This window comes from Loxodonta africana, chromosome 14 (genome assembly GCF_030014295.1).
Source record: "Loxodonta africana isolate mLoxAfr1 chromosome 14, mLoxAfr1.hap2, whole genome shotgun sequence".
In the NCBI taxonomy this organism is placed as follows: domain Eukaryota; kingdom Metazoa; phylum Chordata; class Mammalia; order Proboscidea; family Elephantidae; genus Loxodonta; species Loxodonta africana.
In genome coordinates this window covers 54,592,929-54,616,065 of record NC_087355.1, presented here as the reverse complement: position 1 = coordinate 54,616,065, position 23,137 = coordinate 54,592,929, and the positions used below count along the sequence as shown (strand labels likewise).

The 23,137-nt window shown below is 32.9% G+C and overlaps 1 protein-coding gene across 1 annotated transcript in view; it reads right to left on the bottom strand.

Annotated features, from left to right (window-relative positions):
* Positions 1-23,137, bottom strand: part of RIMS2 (regulating synaptic membrane exocytosis 2) — a 404,721-nt gene that overhangs the window by 124,272 nt on the left and 257,312 nt on the right. The window contains exon 18 of the mRNA XM_064267988.1: positions 13,255-13,355. Coding sequence (XP_064124058.1) covers positions 13,255-13,355 — 101 coding nt within the window. The remainder of the gene's footprint in view (positions 1-13,254; positions 13,356-23,137) is intronic.

Here is a 23,137-nt window from a genome sequence, read left to right as displayed (position 1 = left end):
CCGCTATATTGCATATCTAATCAGTTAAGAAATATTACTTGTACTTACTTTATGGAACCAAATGTTACATTGCTATTTAGCTGTTTAGGGCTTATGAATGGGCCCTTTGTCTTTTGGTAATTATAACATTTTTCACCTATTCCTTTGTGGCAGTTGCTGCTGAATGCCTACCCAATATTCCTTCTTTCCTTTTGTTTTTAACTGAAAGAATCCAGATTTATTTGGGGGGTTTAAATAGAATCTCTGGGTGGTGCAAAAAGCTAACGTGCTCTGCTGCTAACTGAAAGGTTAGAGGTTTGAGCCCACCCAGAGGTGCCTGGGAAGAAAGGTTTGAAATATTAGCCATTGAAAACCCTAAGGAGCACAGTTTTACTCTGACACACGTGGGGTTGCCATGAGTTGGAATTGACAGCAACTGTTTTTTAAGAAATGAAACGACTTTATTTTTCAGGCCCCTCTGTATCTAGGATGATCATGTGACTTGAGTTTGGCTTCTGAGATGTAAGCAGGAATCTACCGGGTGGGGTTTTGGGAATGCTACTACTTTCCTGCCACCATGCTTCTGTCAGTTTGGCGTACTGTGGTAGCTTGTGTGCTGCTGTGATATTGGAAGCTGTGCCACTGGTATTTCAAACGTCAGCAGGGTCACCTGTGGTGGACAGGTTTTGGCAGAGCTTTCAGACTAAGACAGACTAGGAAGAAAGGCCTGGCAGTCTACTTCTGAAAAAAATTGGCCAGTAAAAACCCTACGTCTGATATAGTGCTGGAAGGTGAGCCCCATCAGGTTGAGAGACCCTCAAAATACAACTGGGGAAGAGCTGCCTCCACAATCAATGCCCATGGAAGCGGCAGTCAAAAAATCAAACAATGCACTATATTGGACAATTCTGCTGCAAAAGACCTCTTTAAAGCATTGAAAAGCAGAGATGTCACTTCAAGTACTAACGTGTGCCTGACCAAAGCCATATTTTCAATTGCCTCATATGCATTTGGTGAAGAATACTGAATACATCATGGACTGCCAGAAGAATGAACAAGCCTGTCTTGGAAGTATAGCCAGAGTGCTCCTTGGAAGCGAGGACGGTGAGACTTCATCTCACATACTTTGGACATGTTATCAGCAGGAACCAGTCCATGGAAAGGATAGCATGCTTGGTAAGGTAGAGGGTCAGGGAAAAAGAGGAAGACCTTTGGCAAGATGGATTGACACAGTGGCTGCAACAATAGGCTCAAACAGCAACCATCGTGAGGATGATGCAGGACTGGGCAGTGTTTCATTCTGTTGTACATGGGGTCGCTATGAGTCATAGCCAACTCAGTGTTACTTTCCTAATAACAAGGGGTTGACAAAGCTGGTACAGCTATTTGCCTTTCCTCTTCCCTTTTTGTCTGGAGTTTAAACATGAGCTTGTGGTGCAGTAGCTATTCTGTGAAAATGGCTATCACAAATCAGTCTTTTTGTCAGATAGGGGAGGAGAGAGTCAGAGGGTGCTTGGCTGCTTAAGCAGTAATACCAACCCGGGGCTGCTGTTTGGAGCTGTGTAGGGGAAAAAAAATCCCTTATTTACGATCTTGTCAGGTTTTTGTTATGGACAGCTGAATGTAAATCTGACTACTCTTCCTGTTCGGTGTCAGAAATAGATATTTTCTGACCTAATGGTATAAAGGCATATTACTATGATGAAAATCATAATGCAATCATCTAAATTTGATGATAGAGGCAGTGTATCATCGAAATTCAAGGGAATTAGAGTTGAAAAATCCAGATATGTAACTGCTTTCCTACTGTTCTTAGTTGCTGTCCATTTCAACTCAAGGAAACGCCACATGTTACAGAGTAGAACTGCTCCATATGGTTTTGTTTTTTGGCTAAAATCGTAATGGAAGAAGATCACCAGGCCTTTTCTTCTGTGATACAGCTGGGTGGCTTTGAATCACCAACCTTAAGTTTAGCAGTTGAGAACAAACCGTTTGCACCACCTAGTAGTCATGTAATCTTTGGCAATTTATAGTGCGTTTTGTTTCACCCATCAAAATGGAGTTCAACTGTAAGTTTTTTTTTTTTTTTGAAATACCCTATGTCATGTGTTATAATAAATAATAAAAATAACTACCATTATTGGCCACTCCCATGTGCAAGGCAGAGTGCTATACCCTTTTACATAATTTCCACCTCCTGACGTTATCACCAGTCAAAAATTCCTTCTCTCACATGAAATATATTTCAAAATTAGCTACATTATTTCTAGACTGGTATATCATGTTATTTAACAAACTTTAAAACTGCTGAAACAGAAATACTAAAAATTTCAATGTTTGGTAAAACATTAGTAGATTTATTTTCCTAATAAATAATGTTATCCTTTTTTTTTCCAGTTGAAGAAAAATTGTAACTAATTTTGGTGCTCATGAACAAAACTATTATACAATAAAATTACAGGTATGTTCAAGGTATAAATAGCCAAAGTTAAACTGAAATTATAGACAAAGGTGATTCCATATTGCCCTAATAATTGACTGACTAAAGGTTTTGACTTGTCTTTTCCAACTTTGCTATCAGTTATTTTGCATAAAGTAATTATTGGTGTAATACATATGAATTTATTCTCTAAATCATAATGATTATGCCATAAGTTAATAAAAAATATAAGTACGTTCATTCATTTGTGAAAATACATCTAGTAGATGGTCTGACATTAATTAGACTTTCTGGAATCAATAAATGAAATAACATTAGAATTGAAGGAAGTGAAATAGAAAAATCTAGTTTGAATCTAATTTTACAAATTAGGATATAAGATTAAATGATTTTCTTAATGATAAAAAAAAAAAACTGCCTAAAAGCCAGGCATTAACAGCATCCCCACTACTGTCTAGTCAATTCCAACTCATATGGGGACCCTACAGGACAGAGGAGAACTGCCGCACAGGCTTTCCAAGGAGCAGTGGTGGACCTTAATGAATGCTTAACCATAGCTCCACCAGGGCTCCATTAGTGATCTTTTAAATGGGGCCTCCAAAATAGCATACATTTGTGTAGCAACTTTATAGATTACAAACTTCCCTCAATTTGTAGATAGAAAAAAAAAAAAAGTTGGATTGTGGAGAATTATTGGGCAATTTATCCAAAACGTTATTCATGTAAGTGGTAGAATCAAAATTAGAACCTGAATCTTCTACTTTCTCAGTATTCTTCCTGTTGTAATTAACTTCTCACAGAAATCAATAATCATGTGTCCATTAGAAAAGTTGCTTTAGAGTCTATGAAACAACCTCCTCCTGAAGAAACATTTTTTCTTGAAGATTATATTTTCTCATTGTTATACTGGCACAAAATACTTAACATTCACCTTCCCTAGGATCCTTTTCCAAACATATCTCACCCTGCCATTATAGCTTCCTCTCAGCGTGTATGTCCACTCATTAAAAAAAAAAATCCATCGATTGCTTATTACGGACAAAGCACAGTGCCTGTCACTACAGAGTATGTAAGGATGATTTCAATATAGTCCTCATTCTCAAGAAGTGTATAATTTAAAGTATAAGAAATAAGTAGATGTATGAGACAAAATATATGTATTTTATGAGGTTAAAAATGCCATGGTTGGTTAAGAAGGTAAATATGTTTTCACGTATGTGTTGTTTTTAATATTTTTATATGTCCACACTTAATCCTGTTGGATCATATGTAACTTGAATTGTAAAGAAATGCTTACACATTTCATTATATTTTCTTCCTTTTTTATTTCCCATATCCATCCTGATTCTATAAAGAAAGACTTCTCTCCTTTCTGTGGTCTAGGTCATTCATCCCCAGCAGGGTATTCTAGCTGTTAGCAATAGTTGCTATCCTGGAGACTTGATGAAAACAATGACAAATATATGAACTTCTTTTTTTTCTGGAGCTAAAAGGAAATCTGTTTCCCCTGTGTATTTGTAGGCAATATACAGGGAGAAATTATGCTCTTGGCAATGGCAGCTATTGTCCATAGACTGACCCTTTTAGCAGCAGGCAGCTGGATGCAATTTATTCAAAGTTCTTTCTTTTGTCAGCTTTTAGCAATGTTATATTTACTATGAAGGAAGAAATTACAATTTCCTCTTAATTTTATACTATTCTGTAACATATAAGTTGCTGTCTTAATTCTCTCAAACGACTTCCTTATAATAAAATTAAAAAAAAAAAACTATTTTTGTATTTCTTGGCCTGAAATGTGGTTATACAGTCAAAAAAAGAAAAAAAAAATAGGAATTAGCAATTCACAAACATGTAAAGAAAAAAGACCCATGCTTGAATGTTAGCATAAGATTACGCATTTAAATTGATCTTATGGCTAAAGAAACAATCTTAAAAATGAACTTGCAAACATGCACACAAAATTATTTTATCTTCTAGAATGTAAGAAGGTAGCTGGCAAAAATGGGAAGAAACAAAAGGAAATCAAGAAGTTCAAAACAGAGTAACTAGTTAGTTGCCTAAGAATCCCTATTAATACATATTATAATCATATGTGCATTCGAACTGCATTAAAGTGTTAATTTAGAAGAACATTAACTGCTTTACAGAGTTGTTAAGGAAAAGGGGTACCCAGAGTTAGAAACTTTTAGAAATTAAAGATTCATCACAGATAAATATTTTAAATCTCTAAAACTTCATTAAAATCATTTACCATTAAGTTTTTAACTGTACATCTTTACATAAAACGATGTAGATCTTATACATAAAGGTATAGCTGTACCTATGAGACAAGGAAGAAATGAATACTTGTTGCCTCCATCTGCTAAAACATACAGGAAATTCTCCTCTGGCTCAGAGCTTGAGGATGATTACATACATTTCTGAATTAAAGTTGAAGTACATCCAGCTTGCTAGGGAGTAAAAGTGATAAAAATAATTTTGCATAGAAAAATATTTGACTAGACTGGTAAAAATAGGAGCCCTGGTGGAGCAGTGGTTAATGTGCTCAGATGCTAAGGTGAGCAGTTCAAACCCACCAGTTGCTCTCCCGGAGAAAGATGTGGCCGTCTGCTTCCATAAAGATTTAAAACCTTGCAAACTCTATGGGGCAGTTCTACTTTGTCCTACAGGGTGGCTATGAGTCAGAATCAAGTTGACAGCAGTGGGTTTGGTTTGGTTTTGCTAAAAATAGGAGAACTTGAATCAATGTTTAAGCTTTGAGAAATATCGTAATTTTTCCATCTTTCCCCCTGAACTGTTTTAGTATTACCTTTAAGATACACTTATCTATCTCTAGTAGATTGTTGAAGCCAACAGATATACGCATGAACCTCCAAGGGCTTTGGTAGGAACAAGCTATCTGTTAGAAACAGTGATTCTTCTTTTTCTCCTTCTTCCCTGTCACCATCATCATCATCATCATCATCATCATATCACAGTTAACATTTATTGATTGCCTTATTATGTGCCAAACTTTGTTCTAAGAGCATATAAATAGACTTAATTCTGATAACAATCCTATGAGCCAGGTACTATTATTAGCACCATCATACAGAATAAGAAATCAAGACACAGGAATGTTGAGTAACTTGCCCAAGGTCACACAGATAGTTAGCAATAGAGGTAAAAATTTGAGAAGCAGTTTGGTTTTAGAGTTCACACTTTCATTATTACTCTATAATCTATATCTAATCATGATCACTAAAAATAAATTGAGGCATGATTAACAAAATGGCCCACATATCTCTATTACTGTAATCATGACTTTAGAAGTTCTACTGTGAATGTAGTTACTGACAATTAATGCACACCAATAGCTGGAAATTATACGTCTAAAAGCTTCTCCTCCCTTGAAGATCTATTGGTGACCCCTTCCTTTATTTATATCAAAGATAAAGAAATTATATAAATGCATACAGAAACTTTTCAGTTACACCTACTCCTCACTTATCAACTATGTTGTTATCTGACATTTTGCATTTAAACAATAGTAAAAAATCTACTATCCAACTTATTGCATATTAATGACGTACGTCTGGCAGTAACAAATGCTGAGGTGCGAGCCGAGAGTAACGCTGGCTGTGATGGTTAAGGTTATGTGTCAGCTTGGCTGGGCCATGATTCTCAGTGGTTTGGCAGTTATGTAATGATGTTACTTGGCCGTTATGCAATGATGTAGTCATCTTCCACTTTGTGATCTGATGTGGTCATCATCCATTTTTGTATAACACTGATTTTTGCATAACAACCTGGTCTTTGGAACCTAACCATGTCAATAAGTGAGGAGTGGGTATACATTCAAATAGTTAAAAGTATTACTGAGTACTTTGATAACAAATAGAATACTTTCATTGTAATTTAGTTGGATGTTTAAAATAGTAGAAATTAGAAATCTACCCTTATAAACACTAGTAAAAAGAAATTATAAAATACAGAAAATGGAACTTAGAGACTTTTAAAATTAGCCATTTGTTAATTTTGTAGGTAGGACTGAAGATTTTTTTTTATCAGATCTTGATAAGATTACCACTAATATCTCTTCTACTTCCAGGGCCATATTGTATATTGCTGCTCTTGCTAATTTAATAATCTATATTTAAACTGAGATTTATTTCTCTTCATAACTATACTTGTTTGATACAGGAACAACCAAAAAGGGATGTAAAAAAGTGCACAGCAGGTGACTAATAAAATCTTGGAGGCTGGCTTGATTAGCAGCCAATTTAGAACGGTATGGCCTAGTTTGAGGCCAGGAAGCAATCTAAAGTGTGTAATACTTGGCTAAAATGTATCTTTAGCTGGTGAAGAGCTGGAGGATGTAAGAGGTGACAGTAGCATCCAGGGCTCAGCACACTTGCTCGGAGCCTTGTAAGCTAAGTTTGGTAGTAAGAAGGCTTCTAAGTAAAGTAAGTTGTAGTTCTTTTTTCCCCTCTATGCTCTCATATCAGCTATTTCACTGATTTCTAGAAGATTCTCTTGGGATTTTGCTACAGAACATGAAGCTATGTGATTGCAGGGTTATGTGCAAATGAACAGATAATTTTGAAATACAGAGTAGAAGTTTAGAGAAATGGTATATTTCCCTGCAGAAATCCACGTGTAGCTACTTGCATTCTCTTTGCCATCTTTGTCAATAGGTGGTAAGATTCCTTCACCAGGCTTGGGATGAAAACCATGAGTAGACAATCTCAATTCTGATTTAAAAAAACATAAAACCCTCTTGCTGGATATCTTGTCAGCGTAATGGTTGACCAAGTCTAGCAGGGACATTTTGGAGACCTGAATCCTACCTCTGTTAATGAAACAGTAGACTGCTTATTCCAAGGAAGAATGCTTCAGTACTTTCTATATGACATCCTATCCTACTCCTTGAGGATACTGCAGAATAGAGACTGGGTTATTGATATGACTCCTATTAGAATTCTCCTGTTCTGTTCATTAGATGATTTTATCTAACACTGGCTCAATGATGTCTGTTTTATATGAATACCAGGTTCTCTTTGGTACTTGAGAACTGATGCTGCAGCAGCTCTTCCGCCAGCATGTTCAAGCCCTGGCCCAGCCTTATGATGTAACTGTGTTGTTATATGCTACCGGCAACTCAACTTCTCTGTTTAAGAAAACCTTTCTATTTTTTTCACTAGTATTTTAGTTACTGCTTTAAAATTAAAACATATTTCTCATTTGTTCACTTCTACATACTACCAAAATTGATGTATTTTTATTTATGTTCTAAGAAATTTGTGTAAGGCCATCTAATTGACATTTTAAAATTTGCTATTTATAAACGTAAGTCTTTGAGTCCATACCCAAATGCACACCTGTTAATCCTTCCATCCAGGCAGGGCCAGTCACATTTTACGTCCACCTTATTAGAATAATTTCTTAATTTCAATAATTTGGTTTGTAATTTTTCATTACACATTATGTTCCAGTCTCTTATTATTTGTATAGCTACATATCACTTCCAGATTCATAAATTCTTTCCCCCTAAATTTGATTTTTCTTTTTAGATCTCTGCTGCTTGAATAATAGGCTACCTCAAATTTGAGAATAAAAGATATTTGAGCTACCCCAAAATCCTTTTCATTAGCTCAATTATTTCTTTACCCTTTCTTTTCAACCTCCTAGTCACTTCCAGTGCCTATGCTTATATTTGCTGGAGCTACTATAATAACAATAATATTATCTGCATCATTTATTGGGAATTTTACTAGAATGCTATACAATTTACATACAGCACTCATTTCATCCTCATTACCACCCTATGAAATAGATATAACAGTCCTGTTTAATAGATAAACTGAGAAGAGTTAAAGTTACCTGAAGTCACCCAGGTTGTGCTGCTGGGAGTCTTCTTGACTCCAGGCTATGCTTTCATGCGCTGCACTAATACATATGCATTGTTGCCATGTTTTGATGCTTGAGCCTTATTATATTCCTGGCTTAAAAACATCAACAGCCCATATATGGCCATTCCTAATTAGCCCTAACCTGCACCCCCTCTTCTGAAGTCCCCGTATCCTGTGTCTTGAGAACCAATGTAAAATACTTAATGCTTGCATTGAATGCATTTGCTCAGTATTGAGAAAGAGAATAAACTCTAATAAAATGGGACAGCTTAGTTAACAGTGGCAATCTACTTGCCAAAAATATTTTGTCTGACATATTTTATATTGATACTGCCTGTAATTCCAGCAACTTTGAGTTGTATTTGTATTTATAGGAACTTCAAAAAAAAGTTATTTTAATGTAAATTAGTTCAATCTGATTGCTTTCCTCCTAATATGTCTTTTAGATCAGTAATGGGTACTTAAAGGACTAGAAATGTGGGAGAAAAGGTGACAGACAAGAAGTAGGAGAGTGATGCCTGGATCAGGCATGTACAATGAACGGTGAAAAACTCTTTTCCTTTTTTGTTATTACATTATCTGCTGCTCTCAGAACACTAACTCAATCTATTAAATTATGGATTAAGTGGATTATGATGGCCTGAAAAGCTCTGGGAATTTATGGGTTACCTCACTCACTAATTCTAGGGAGACAAATAAGAAAATGGAAAATTATAATATATGATATATGCTATATTAGAGGTAAGATGCTTTCATAATGCCTTTGTGGGTATATTACCACATTTTAAAAAGAACATTTTCCTATGTGAAAATAAGCTTTTAGTTCCAAATAAATACTGTGTCAACAAACCTTATGGTATGACCTGTTCAAATATGGTCCACCCTTTAAAAAAGTACATGTATAATTTAACGTTGCTTTTGGGATCATTTAAAAATATTAAATATGGCTAATTTAAAAGATAAACATCATGTATTTAAATAAACATAGTCAAATTATTCATACTAATTTTAAGATATAAATATTTTGTTTGATCTTCAATTATTGCTAATTATATTAATCATGATATAAAACACAAAAGAGTAGTTGAACTATGGTAAACTATCATTTGCACTTTAGATTTAGTAAACAAATCTAATTTTTCTGAACCAATGAAGAGTAGAGAATATTGGTTTTATAGAAAAAAATAAAAGTTGATCCTTAGATTACTACTAAGAGTAGAATAGATGGATCGTACTCAAATTGAGATAAAGACAGTGCATTTGGCATGAAAGGGTGCACTGACTATGTAGTTAAATTCTATTTTGATGGGAAAATGCTTAGAAGTCAACCACTTATTAAATAGGAACCATGACTGCACATGAATTTTTGCTGCTCCAATTAAAAACAGATGCTCTGCTTTCAATTTTCCTAATACAGTTAAAATATTCTTAGAAAGAAAGTAACTAAATAGACATTGTTCTATAGATGCATTCAAAGTGAGTTACCAAGAAAATTAAAATAAGTTTAGTAAGAATTATTTACAACTATATATATATTTTTTGTAAACATAGAAGGAGCCCTGGTGGTGCAGTGGTTAAGAGCTTGGCTGCTAACCAAAAGGTCAGCAGTTCAAATCCACCAGTCGCTCCTTGGAAACTCTACGGGGCAGTTCTACTCTGTCCTATAGGGTTGCTATGAGTCAGAGCTGACTTGACGGGATATAACAACAACAAAAATGTAGAAGGCTTGAGAAATTTAGGGAGGCAATGTCATTTAGAATGTGGAAGGTATAGTTAAAAAAAAACTAGGCTAACAGTCAGTTAGATTCCACACAGAGAAGTGAGTGAAGCTGCAAAACAAGCTTCACCAGAATTTCAGGAATGTGGCTCAGAAATGTAGCATATGCTCCATATGTTTGAGGCTTTGGATTTAATCTTACTTGTTTCAAATCTGAAAACCAGATTAGCTACAATTAATACAGGTTCACTTAACCTATCTCAGTTCCCTTATCTGTTAAGTGATTTTTTTCAAGAATTAAATCTAATGTTTTAAAGCACACAGTTCAATAGCTGGCTCTGTAATTGTTAGCTGTTACCAAAATAATGAAGTAAACAATGGAAATATAAGCTAGATTTCCCTCATTAGGAACAGAAGGCCGCTGTTCAAAATTTTAATCTAAGGAACTGTTAGGATGGAAATTATTAATAACTGAATATATATATACATACATATATCCTTGAACGAAGATGAATCTTCTGTAATTTTCCCTTTGACCCTAAAGAGAGGAAGATCAGCCTAGGGAGGATAAAGTGATAGACGACTTGGCGAAGATAATCTCAGTGGGATAAAATAGGTTGTGTTCTGCTTTCTTTAAAAAAATTTGTACCTTAATGACTTGGTTGCAGTTTTGGGTAAGCTGGATGATAACACCAGCAACAGAGCACAGAATAAGTATTCAATATTCAGTAACTATTCTCAAAAAAATGACCCCTTTGGATGACATTATCCACTATTGGCCCTAATATAGAAAGTCATTCAGTTACTTAGGAATACATTTCACAAGCAGTTTGCTTTAGAGCAGTGGTTCTCAAACTTTAGTCTATGTCAGAATTACCTGGTGGGCTTGTTAAAACCCAGATTGCCAGGCCCCAACCCCAGAGTTTTTGATTCAGTAGGTCTGGAGGGACCCCAATACATTGCATTTCTAAAAGCTTCCAGGTAATGCTGATGCTGTTCTGAAAACTGTGCTTTGAAATCACTGCCTTAGGGAATACTTAGGAAATGATATTGCTTACTATTAGCCTTTTACCAAGACTTAAGTTTTTTCCATTCTGAAACGATTTATGTCAATGCCATAAAACTCTGAAGCCTTAAGCATTCATTTAACATGAATTGGAGTACACCCAAAACTTATTTAAAAAAAAAAAAAGGCTAGATTTGCCTGTAGTGTTCCTTTTGTCAATACCCTGTAATAAATTTATGTCAGGTACCTATAACAGGAATATTTGGTATTGCTTATAAGGAACTGATTTGCTTTTATTATGTAAGCATTGCAAATCATACAACTGATCAAGTTTCCTTTCCTGCCTTTGTTGCTTGCTAGGAAGCTCATGGTCAAAAGGCATGTCCCAACTATATCAGGTGTATAAGATCTCACACTACGCATTTTTTTGTTCGTAAACTTGTTTATTTCTGGTGTTGTCCTGTTTTGTCCTAACCTTATTTTCTCTTGATACTCATTTCTTCATTGACAAAAGTATTGAGGATATTATATGTATTTTTCGAATCATCTATATTCCTTCCAGGAGCACAGTGGGATATAAACAAACAAACGCACAAATAAATTTGTGCTGTCTAAACATATATTTTACAGAAATTTTAATATCTTATTTAGTTAGGACTTTATGCCTTGGTATTTGGATTACACAAAATGAATAGATGAGAGATTAGGGCATTACAGATGCCACAAAGGTCAGGCGTATCTACATAGCATTAGGAAGAAATACCAAAAAATATGTGGGAAAGGCATAAATATCATTTCTGATGGCAAGATCAAAAGGTTATGGATGTACCTGAAATTATTATTCTCTCTGAATTTCATTGAACTTTTTTGAAACTATTCATATTTTCATTTTAGAGAAAAAATTCTAGAAATTTAGAACCTGCTGAGTAAAGCCAAGGCTATTTCTGTTTGTCTTAAAATTACTTTTCTGGCTTTGGGTCTGTAGTATTTCCAATACGCCAGAATTCTGTGATGAGCAATCCTGTATTCACCTTCTCAGTATTCTTGTAATTTGGGGAAGAGATTGGTAGTTTGCGAGCAGATACTGTTGCAAGCATTTCTGCTTACCCTGGGTTGTATTAGCAGAGTTCCTAGAAACTGCTACTATCTAAAAAAACCTACTACACATGAAATCCCAACATACTCAGTTGCTTTACTTAATAAATCTTGACATTACCAAGGAATGGCATGTGATGGAGAGAAACCGAAGGCTAAGTAGGTAAGGATAAAACAGACCTAAGTATATAAAAATCCGAGGAGCCCTGGTGGCGCAGTGGTTAAAGCAATTGACTGCTAACCAAAAGGTTGGTGGTTTGAAACCACCAGTGGCTGTGAAGGAGAAAGATGTAGTAGTCTGCTTTCGTAGAGATTTACAGCCTTGGAAGCCCCATGGGGTGGCTATGAGTCAGAACTCACTCGATGGCAGTGGGTTTGTTTCATTTTGTTTTTGGTATATAAAAATTCAAACTGCAAACCACAAATATTAGATGCCTGAAATAATTAAATTACTAAATCATAGAGCATAAATAGCTAAATGTTATAAGTTTCACTATTCTCATTTTTAAAATTAAATCTTAAACAAGCACATCAGAGTCAAGTTTTTTCATAACTTTGGCCATGAATTAGATCATGAACCTAAGTTTGGAAAACACAGGCAATGAGGGGCAAGAGCAATGAAATAATACTCTTTTATCCTTCCTTGACAGACCTCATACCTCAACTTATACCCAAAAAAATAGTTCAAAAAGGGTCTCATTAAAAACCTTTTGAACTCCTAACAATACCTCATGAGTAGGTATTTTGTTTTAATACATCAGTCACAACCCAGATTCAATTAAAATACTATAACAAAATCTAAATATAAGAAAATCATAAGAAAGATAATGCAAGTTCTTCCTAAACTGTTTTTGAGAATGTTTGTTCTTTTTCTTCAGATGATTTTTTCTTCAGATAATTTAGAACTTTCATTTATGTAACCACCTATATTATCTATATATTAAGGCAAATTTTCTCCTTAAGGTTGGTATATAAACACATTATACAGTTTAGTGCTTCATATCACGGAGCCATTATCATTGTATGTTCGTGGGTGACTAATCTGCATTCAGCAGTTTAAGAGACTCTAACGGCTTCCCATGATTAAGTGATTATTACACAACTTTTAAAAAGAAAAATATCTTGCCTTCAAATGGTAATCTTGTTCCAGTCTGGGATCTGATCCGGCTACCTGTTTGTATTTGTTAATTTTCATTTGGCGATTTCTCTCCTCTATATCCATAGCACCTATCGAGTAGAAAAAAATCCATAAAATTAATGTTGAGTCCTTATTAGCCCTACTTACAGGAGTATAAAAGAAGAAATACTAGGCTGATATTTATTTTCACTCCAAGAAGTATATACAAATGAAATGTCTTATTATTTTTCTAGATTTATTTAAAATGTGCAATTTGGTGAATAAGACCATTATTATTCAATATGTACAATGATTTTAAAATGAACAGAAATGCAAACAAACTTCCAGGGAGGACAATAAATCTTCAATAGATAGAAAACACTTGCTGGTACATGTATGTCCTGGAGAATAGGATATATCTGACAGCACATAAATTTGACAATAACATTGTATTATTAAAAACCTTGGCTTTTAATTCATTGAAGTGTGATTTAATTATGGGAAATAAAGTTGTAAGTGTAACTGGTTTCAAATACAATTTTAGGACAGCACTTGAAAAAAGATTATCATAAATTTAGCCTTTGTATTAAAGCCAGTTGCCCTAGCATATATGTGGATACAGTTATCATAGGCACTTTCAAACTTTAATTTTCTATAACTAGTATCAAGAGAGAGGTGCTTGGAATGATACTCCTGAAAAAATACCATTTCAGTAAAGGCACAAAGTATTACTGAAAGCCAAGTCAGAAAACAGACCAAGAAAGTGAGTATGCAAGAAGCTGAGAGAGTTTGCAACTAGGGTCACATAACAATGTATGTATAAAGTTTTGTATGAGAAATTAACTTGAGCTGTAAACTTTCACTTAAAGTACAATAAAAAAAGAATTCAAAAAAAGAAACTGAGAAAGTGAGATGGTAAGCCTATAAAAAATAAGATTAATGCCCTCTATAACCTGTACTACCTCAAAACACATCACTTATAGATATCAAGAGTGCCTTTAAAAACTTTGGTTAGAACAAGAACTAAATTCAATTAACAAGTCTTAGCAAATATGAAAACATGATTTGAAAGAATATTTTCTGATTTTTGTTAAAGAGATTTTTATATGAAAATTCTATTTCTCATACATATGTAGAATGGAAAAACAAAATCTTTAATTGTATACTACAAATTGGGAAAAATAATCCCAGCTCAGTAGGATTAAGTGGGTATCTATTATAAAATGCTGTCATGTAAATTCACAAGAACTGTGTGTGTAGGCAGGAATGTGAACATATATATTCATACCTCTTGCTTAAGATCAGAACTTTATAAGTACAATAAAGATATCTAGAATAAAGTGTGCCTGTTAAAAAATAGGTATTTTAATATTCACCTGATTTTAAAATAGCAAAAAGGAAAAGAGGAGTGAAAAATGGACCAGTATAAACAAAGGTTACAGTATTCTCTCCTGTTTTAATTTTTAATTATTACTCTCTGCTCTGCAAAAGTCTTATTGTATAATAGATAACTTCTGTTAGTAGCAAATTTTAAATAAAAATCAATTAATTAAGATAAAATGAAAAAGGAAGGAAAAAGTTTCAAAAAGGAATAAGAAAATACTAAAAGAATGTATAAAAAGCTTACATTATATAACCTCTAAATATATCAGCAAATTTAAATCAACTATTAAATAAAGTAAGGTAATTTGTTCCTTTTAATAGTGACATTTTAATAATGAGTTGATTAATTGGCTCTGTGACAAATTTGAAAATAAGTAATATAAATATCATGTTGATATAAAAACAGGTGAGTGCCTCTATGATACAAATGTGAAATGTAGTCAGGTACAAATGTCTAATAGTCTATTAAAATACAATTTTGGAATTTTTTTGTACCTCAACTGAATAGCACCAGTACACAAAGAAGTTTAAAAATGTAAGATAGAGATATAGGAACAGATACAGATACATACACACACACTTATATATACATTTTCTAATATTTAGGCTATTTTCTAGATATCAACCTCCTATTATGGAACCTACATTAAATTATTTTTGATTACTAGACAGTAATGTGATACACTGGCAGGGGTTAACAAGTTTTTTCTTTTTCTGTGAAGGACCAGATAGTAAATGTCTTGGGCTTTGCAGTCTATGCAGTCTCTGTTGGAACTCTGTCATTATAGCATGAAAATAGCTACAGACGATGCAAACACAAATGAATGTTGCTGTTTTTTAATATAACTTTATTTACAAGACAGACAGTGGGCTGGATTTGGCCTGTGGGCCATAGTTTTCTGACTCCTATATTAAAGCGTATTGATTTAATATTGCTTGTAAAAGAGCTTTTCTCCTTAGAAATCTTTTAAAACTTGGGTAGAATCAAGTTTACGTAGCATCATTTATACTTAACAGGCCACTGGGAGGCCTAAGACGAATAACGATCTCTATTTGCTGTCAAAGCAAACAAAGGTACAGAAAGTGATACCATTTAAATATGTTACCAATTAAATTACAATCTCAAACATAGCTCTCATCTCCAGACCCAGTCATCATTTATAACTGGTCCTTAAACAGAAAAGAGACCACCTCAGTGGATATGGTCAACAGACTTGGGTAAATACAGCATTAACTATCACTGGAAGAAAGTTTTCTTTGGGATAAACAGTAAGCAGATAGGCCTCCCTCCAAAATTATTTGGCCCATATAAAACATTCCATTCCTTTTCTCCATTTTTATCAACCTCTTCCCACAAAGGAAAGACTCCAGTAACAATAATATCCTTAGAGAGGAAAGTCTCTTACTGATAAAGAGATCCATCATAGGAGATTCTTCACCAGCAAGTTAATATTTCATTGTTGGTTCTTTGCTCTAAGAAAAGTAACCCAGAAATAAGAGAAATAATATTTTCAATGACATATTTTGGTTTCAACCAAACTTTATCTTTTTTTTTTTTTTTTCTTGGAATGAAAAACAATTTAGAGAAATCAAGGCAAGTAGAAGAGCTTTTCACGGGTTGGGGAATGGACTACATAGTTTCTAAGTTTTCTTTCAACTCTGATGTCCTTTGCTGTATGCTATTAAATGAAAATGATAAAGAGAGGTTTTTGTTGTCTCCTCTCTTCCTTTTTCTCTCAGATTCACGTACAGATTTGCATATAAAAGCCTTGAAATCCTGCACACAAAAAAAAAGAACTATCTTTTGACAATCGAATGCTTACCTTTTTTTCCTCTGCCTTTTATCTATTAATATATTGCTAAAATAGTCTCAGAAAACACATTTTGGGAAATGGTATTTTACAGTTTTAGGCGGTAAATTTGTCTAGGAATCTCTAAAATTCATATCCTTATATGTGATAACACTGCTTATTACAGAAGATATCTTAGTGGTATGATTTTGTAATCCGAGCATGCTAAAGAAATAACAGTCATGATATGTTCAAAATCAAATCAAATATCAGATATCAAATAATTTTCAAACTGTAATGAATTTTGACTGAAAGGTCAATGAGACTATCAGATTTCCTGAATGAACACATTAACAGCAGAAGTTTGCACATGCTGTGTCGATTCATTTAAATGATGATCTGTTAATGTATTCAACTGTAAAATTCAGGTTGCCTCAAATTCTTTTTGGTATAAGGTAAATCATTAACTAAGTCAATTCAGAAAAAAATGTGATTTCTTGTTTCATCATACGTAATAGAGTTGATTTAAATTATGCTGGAAACGGCCCTATATTCAAGTCCTCCTGAATTCCATCAGTTTTAGCATTTCTAGTTAATAAATGACATTTTTATCAAAGCTTATCTCATTCATTTTCCTAATATTGCATTTAAAATTATACAGGGCCTTTTTTCATTGTAAAATTTTCAAGGCAGAGAATAAAAAGAAAAGTCAAATGTGGATGTGCTAAAATTCATAAGGATCTTCAAATGTTTGTCTTTCTCAAGTTGAAAGCTCCTGGTCCATTCTTGATCATTGCATTAAAAAATTCAATATTTTGTGGATCCTGATTTAATGTGTTTCCTAAATTCGTACCACATTTTCTATAAGCTATTTATTTTGATACAAGTCATTTATGACATTTTCTTGTCCTTAAATCAATAAACTAATTTTCTGGTTATTTTCAACTTAAAAAAGGCTCCTTAATGTGTCCAACAAGTTAAAGTCATATTCACAATGTTGCTATGGCATTTTTTTTGTTAATGTGTCCAACAAGTTAAAGTCATATTCACAATGTTGCTATGGCATTCAGGTTAACAAAAGAGTGAAGTTATAGGTGGATATTTTCATCCAAAGATGTAGTTAGAAATCACCCAATGAGCTGGCAGCAAGTCAGTGTTTTCTTAAGTGGTACTACACTATACTGTAGTGCATTTCAAACAGTAATAGTTTTAAGTTTGTTCTTCCTAACACACACACACACACACACTCACACTCGGCTTCCCAGGGAAGCTTCATAACCCACATTTTTTGGAAGCAGTGATACAGGTTTGGCACTGAGGTAATTCACAAGGAAGCATAACAGTGATCAGAAAGGAACGGCTGCTGACTCAGTGATCCATCATGAGACCCTAAACAAAATGCTCAAATCTGAGAATCTTAAAAGGGAAAACTCTTAAGTCCAAGATCAAAGAAAGAACCCCTAAACTCAGAAGAAAATTAGAGAATTTGCAATTACAGACATAATGGAACTCTAAGATTATAAATCCAGAAACTGCATTGGTTCGTGCCCCAAATTCTTGAGGCTAATTTAGTGATTTTAAAACATTCCCCTCTCTTTCTTCTGTGTCTATATAAATATTTCAAACCAGTAAAAACCAGCTGCAATACAGCTGATTCTAACTCATGGGGGCTCCATGTGTGTCAGAGTAGAACTAAGCTCTGTACGGTTTTCAACGTTTGATTTTTCAGAAGTAGATGGCCACATCTTTCTTCAAGGGCATCTCTGGGTGTGCCTGAAGTACCAACCTTTATGGTTAGTAGCTAGTGCTTAACGATTAGCACCACCCAGGGGATTCCATAGAAATGTTCCGCCTGATTACCCAGGCTTAAAGTCTTTAATTGAGATAAAAATGTCACTAAGTGGTGTTCTGTTTCATGAGGGTTTGTGATGAAAATAGCACATCTTGAATTCTTTTTTCTTTAATTAATATATGTAGTCACAAAACTAAGATCTGCCTTGAAATAATTTGAGGTTAGAAAACATTTATACTGTTCATACTTTTAGTAAAATAATATATCAAGAAGTTGTAGAATGATCATTAAACATGAGCATTTTACAACTACTTATTCCAAACTGTATCTTTTTAAAGGTACACATTAAATTTGTTTTCTAGTTATATTTACAATTTAAAGGTATCTGTGCCAATACCAAGTTATAATTAATAAGTGGAAGGTTCCCAACCCCAAATTGTTTTCTGTTAAAACTACCTGAATAATTGATAACAATATAGACTTACAGTATAGATTTAACAAATCTAATTGATCTTCAAAATATAGAGAGATATATGGAAAAAATGTGATCTAAACATAAAATGTTATCCAAGAGTTTTTTCTCTTTCAAGCTAAAAAAGTATATTACTTATACAGAAGACATTTTTTAAACCAACTATATTTACCAAACCATTGAGGAAAGGAAAAAAATACTTTTGGTAACTATTCTACTAAATCCCAGTTTACAATCTTTTATTCTAAGAAAAAGTAATGTGGAAAAGGTAAAAAAAAAAAAAAAAGGATATAGACAATAATGGTGAGAGTGAGAGAAATAAAATATTTCAGATGAAGAAAGCTAAAGGCCAAATTAGTGTAATCTCTAAATGCTAAATCAATCATTTTGGCATGTATCAAGTGAAGGGAAATAAAGAAGTTATCAGTATTTGCAGCTGTTTTCCCATTTTAAGGTGACAACTGCAGACCAGAAAGCACAGCTATTTAAACTTGTTTTCTAGATAGACTGGGTTAGACTACAAGAAAAAAAAAAAAAAAAGACTTACTGATGTCTTCCAATAGTCAGAGGATTAAGTACAGAAACTGTTAAAATGACTCAAGAAATAAGGAACAATACGGAATATTTTATAGCATGTTATAGTTTTATTTTAAAAAAACAAAATATTGTCCTTAATTTTATTAAATTTTAACTGTTCTGTCAATAGCTAATACCTGAAAAAACATATTTTTCCAACGTTGAGTTTTTAAGCCTTTAAAATGGCAATATTTTTATACCTGAAATTCTACCTCCCAGGATCTTTTCTAAAGAAGAAGTTAGTGTGAAAATACATAGGTACGAGAATATTCACTGCACAATTGTTTAATAATTCTGAAGGCCTGGAGGAAAACCCTGTGTCAAAACTGAGGATTAGTTAACTGCATTATGGTATAGCTATAGAAAATTATGCAGCCATAAAAAATGAGATTAGTGAAATATATGCAAAATAAAGATATTTCAATTCATAATTATAAAAACAGATTAAAATAGTAGATATAGTACTATATCATTATAGTTTATAAACTATAGTTTAAAAGCTACAAGAAAAAAAAAAAAAACTGAACCCATTGCCATCAAGTCGATTCTGACTCATAACAACCCTATAGGGCAAAGTAGAACTGCCCCACAGGGTTCCCTAGGAGCGCCTGGTGGGTTCGAACTGCTGGCCTTTTGGTTAACAGTGGTAGTACTTAACCATTATGCGACCAGGGTTTCCATATATTCACAGAAATACACATGTATATAACCTATATTAAAAACAAAGAGACCATGTAGTAAACCAGGTAGATTTCAAGACTTATACACCAGAATGTTAGCAGTTGTTATCACAATGGATAATGGAAGTAAGTACAAACGATACTTGTTGTCTTATTTTTGCTAATACGTAGTTTATAAAATTTCTACAATGACTAATTGCTTTTATAAAAAGAAAGATGTTATTTAAAAAAATCACTCCAAATATAATGTTTATGTGAAGAAGAGTCAAATAATCAAGTTTGAAAAATATATACTTTTGCCATGCTTTGGTAAAAAGCTTTGGAAATAAATTCTAAATAATTTTAAAAATGCACATGTACAATCCACTACTGAATTATCTAAGAACATATATTTATTTGTTAAATAAAAGCACTTAAATGTATTGATTGAAAACAGTGCATAATAATACTTCCAAATGTAATCTATTGCAAATCTTTCCAATTTTTGTGAATATTAATATAAGAAGTGATTTGGCATTAAAAAAAGTTTCCATATTGATTTTTTTCAAATGTGGACTTAAAACACTATGCAGCAAAACTTTTAAAGGGTACTTCAAAATCATTTCTTCATAATCATTTGCCTATAAGGCATTTATGATATTTTTATACTAGAACTTTATATATTCCATACTAGGACTTCTTAAAAAAGTACAATTTTCGCTACCTAAAATATTTGCTAAAAATATATGTAATACAAGAAATAAAAGTGGAACAAGTTAAATTTAGAAAAAGTATGGAAAAATGTATTCATAAAAATTATGAATTACATATCAAATATTTCAGATTAAGGCTGGGGCCAGCAGAAATAATTTTTAAAAGATTAACAAGAAATTTAATCTTACTTGTACAATTAAGATACAAATGTTCTGAGAAATATTTATTTCTAAATCAATGTTGAGGATTTTCCTACTGTCACTTGGTACTGGCGAATTTGGAATGAAAAAAAATAGATTTCATCTTGTTTTTAACACGTTTACTTATAAAATAATCTCCTTTTCTCCTAGGTATGTAGGAAACCTGAACTTAATGTCTGCCTAAATGAAACATGCCATTACATAAAAAATAAGTGTCAGAACATAGAAAATGTTTGTCCTACCTACTGAGGCTCATAGTCATGAGATACAGTTTTTTGAATTATATTCTAAACCTTAACAATCTATTTTAGATATTTAGGTTTTCCATCAGATAATCTTTATGATTCCTTGCACTCTCTAATTCTCTAATTTGTTTGATTTTGAAGTTAAATGATGTTTAAGTGTTTGTTGTTTTATATTATCATACCTATCTCATTAATCTTACTATTTTATTAATACAAGGTAAAGTGTTCTAAATATTTTTAATCTTTTTGCGCTGGTGTTGCATTAAAATTCCCTGTACGGGATATGCGTGTATGCATACGTATGTGTGTAATGAGGGGGTGATGAAGTGAAGAAGGAAGGAAGAGAAAGAAAGAGGGAGGAAATCTGAGACAGAAGCATAAGGGAAAATGACTGTGTTGAAAAATTCATTAAACTAGAAACTTTGCTCAGGAAAAAAAGTCTTAAGGATGATCTAATCTAGAAGGAACTTTTAGACCAGCTAACCTGCTATCGGTTTCCCTACATACATATTTTCTGCTGTATAGTGTTTAAAAGAAAATGTTTTCTAATACCTTTTTTTTTTAACTTGTTAGTTACAATTCCTAAAACACAAGATACATTTTAGAGGGTAAGCTAAATTTTAAAATGAAAAGTCCTTCAGAGAGGGAACACAATGGTTATTTTTTAAAAATTACTTCTAAGAAGGTGCAGGGAAATGCATAACTGTTGATAAAAGATATAAACATGAGCCAGATTCACTGGGCTAACAATTCCTCATCTGTTCTGTACTCTGGAATATTCTACCTTTTTCCTGACACTTTAATATCTACATTAAGAGGGAAAAATTCATACAGTAACATACATTACTACCCTTTGTATATATAACATTTCTTGTTCTCATCTTACTATGTTTTGGCATGATAAAAATAATCAAAGACCATTCTGTTCTACATTTGGGGCTTAACCACCTTAGCCATAAAAATTGTAATCTAGTAAAATTTAGTAGATTTACATCTCCATATACACATATCATAAGATTGGGTGAAAGATAAGAAAGGAATGCAATAAATAAATTTAAATGCATCTTTACATTTATGTTCATTTAGAAATTTAAGTGTTCTTAGAATTGTTGATGCTAATTTTAACATCAAACAAAAACATCCATCATATAAAAACTGAGGTAAGACCTATGCTAGGGAACAGACTTATATAATTTTTCTTACATATATTAGAAACTCATAAGAGTACACTCATTATTTTATAAGAGTACACTCATACTAAAATTAAACAGTTCCCACATGACAATAAAATTGAGATTCCTGCATTCCAAATTTTATTTGGCTTTAATATTGACACTTTAACTTCTTATTTAAAAATTGTCATAGTATGATTCCAAAACACATGTAAAGATTTTAAAATTTTTAATTAGAATAGTTTATTTGTGAAACTATTTAAAATCTACAGATTTTTTTCTACATGAAAAATTATAACCACCTCACAAAGAATAGCCTCAGATAGAAAATATAATGATAATAATGAAGATTATAAATGTTTGACCTAAGTTATATAACTAATAAAAATGAAAGCCCAAACAATATAACTCCCCAAAACAATTCTTATAATATTTGCTATTGTTTATACTGATTTATTCTTCTTTTTTATTTTGGTATTTCTAAGAATCTGTGAGATCGTATTTGCTAAATTTAAGTCATAGTAGCTATGACATTAAAATGCTAATAGAAACTTTTTTTTAGTGGCCACATAGGAAATATATTTCAAAGTTAAAATTCTGAGGCAAATAACATATATTTAACATTCACAATGGAGCATGGCAAGACAGCCACTTTCTTAGTATCAGTAAGCTAGAAATGATTTCGTACAACTGTGAACATTCTATTTATTTTTTTCCCTTTTTTTAATTGTACTTTTTATTTTATTTAGATGAAGGTTTACAGAACAAACTAGTTTTTCAATCAACAATTAGTACACATATTGTTTTGTGACACTGGTTGCCAACCCCATGACATGTCAACACTCTCCCCTTCTCGACTTTGGGTTCCCTGTTACCAGCTGTCCTGTCC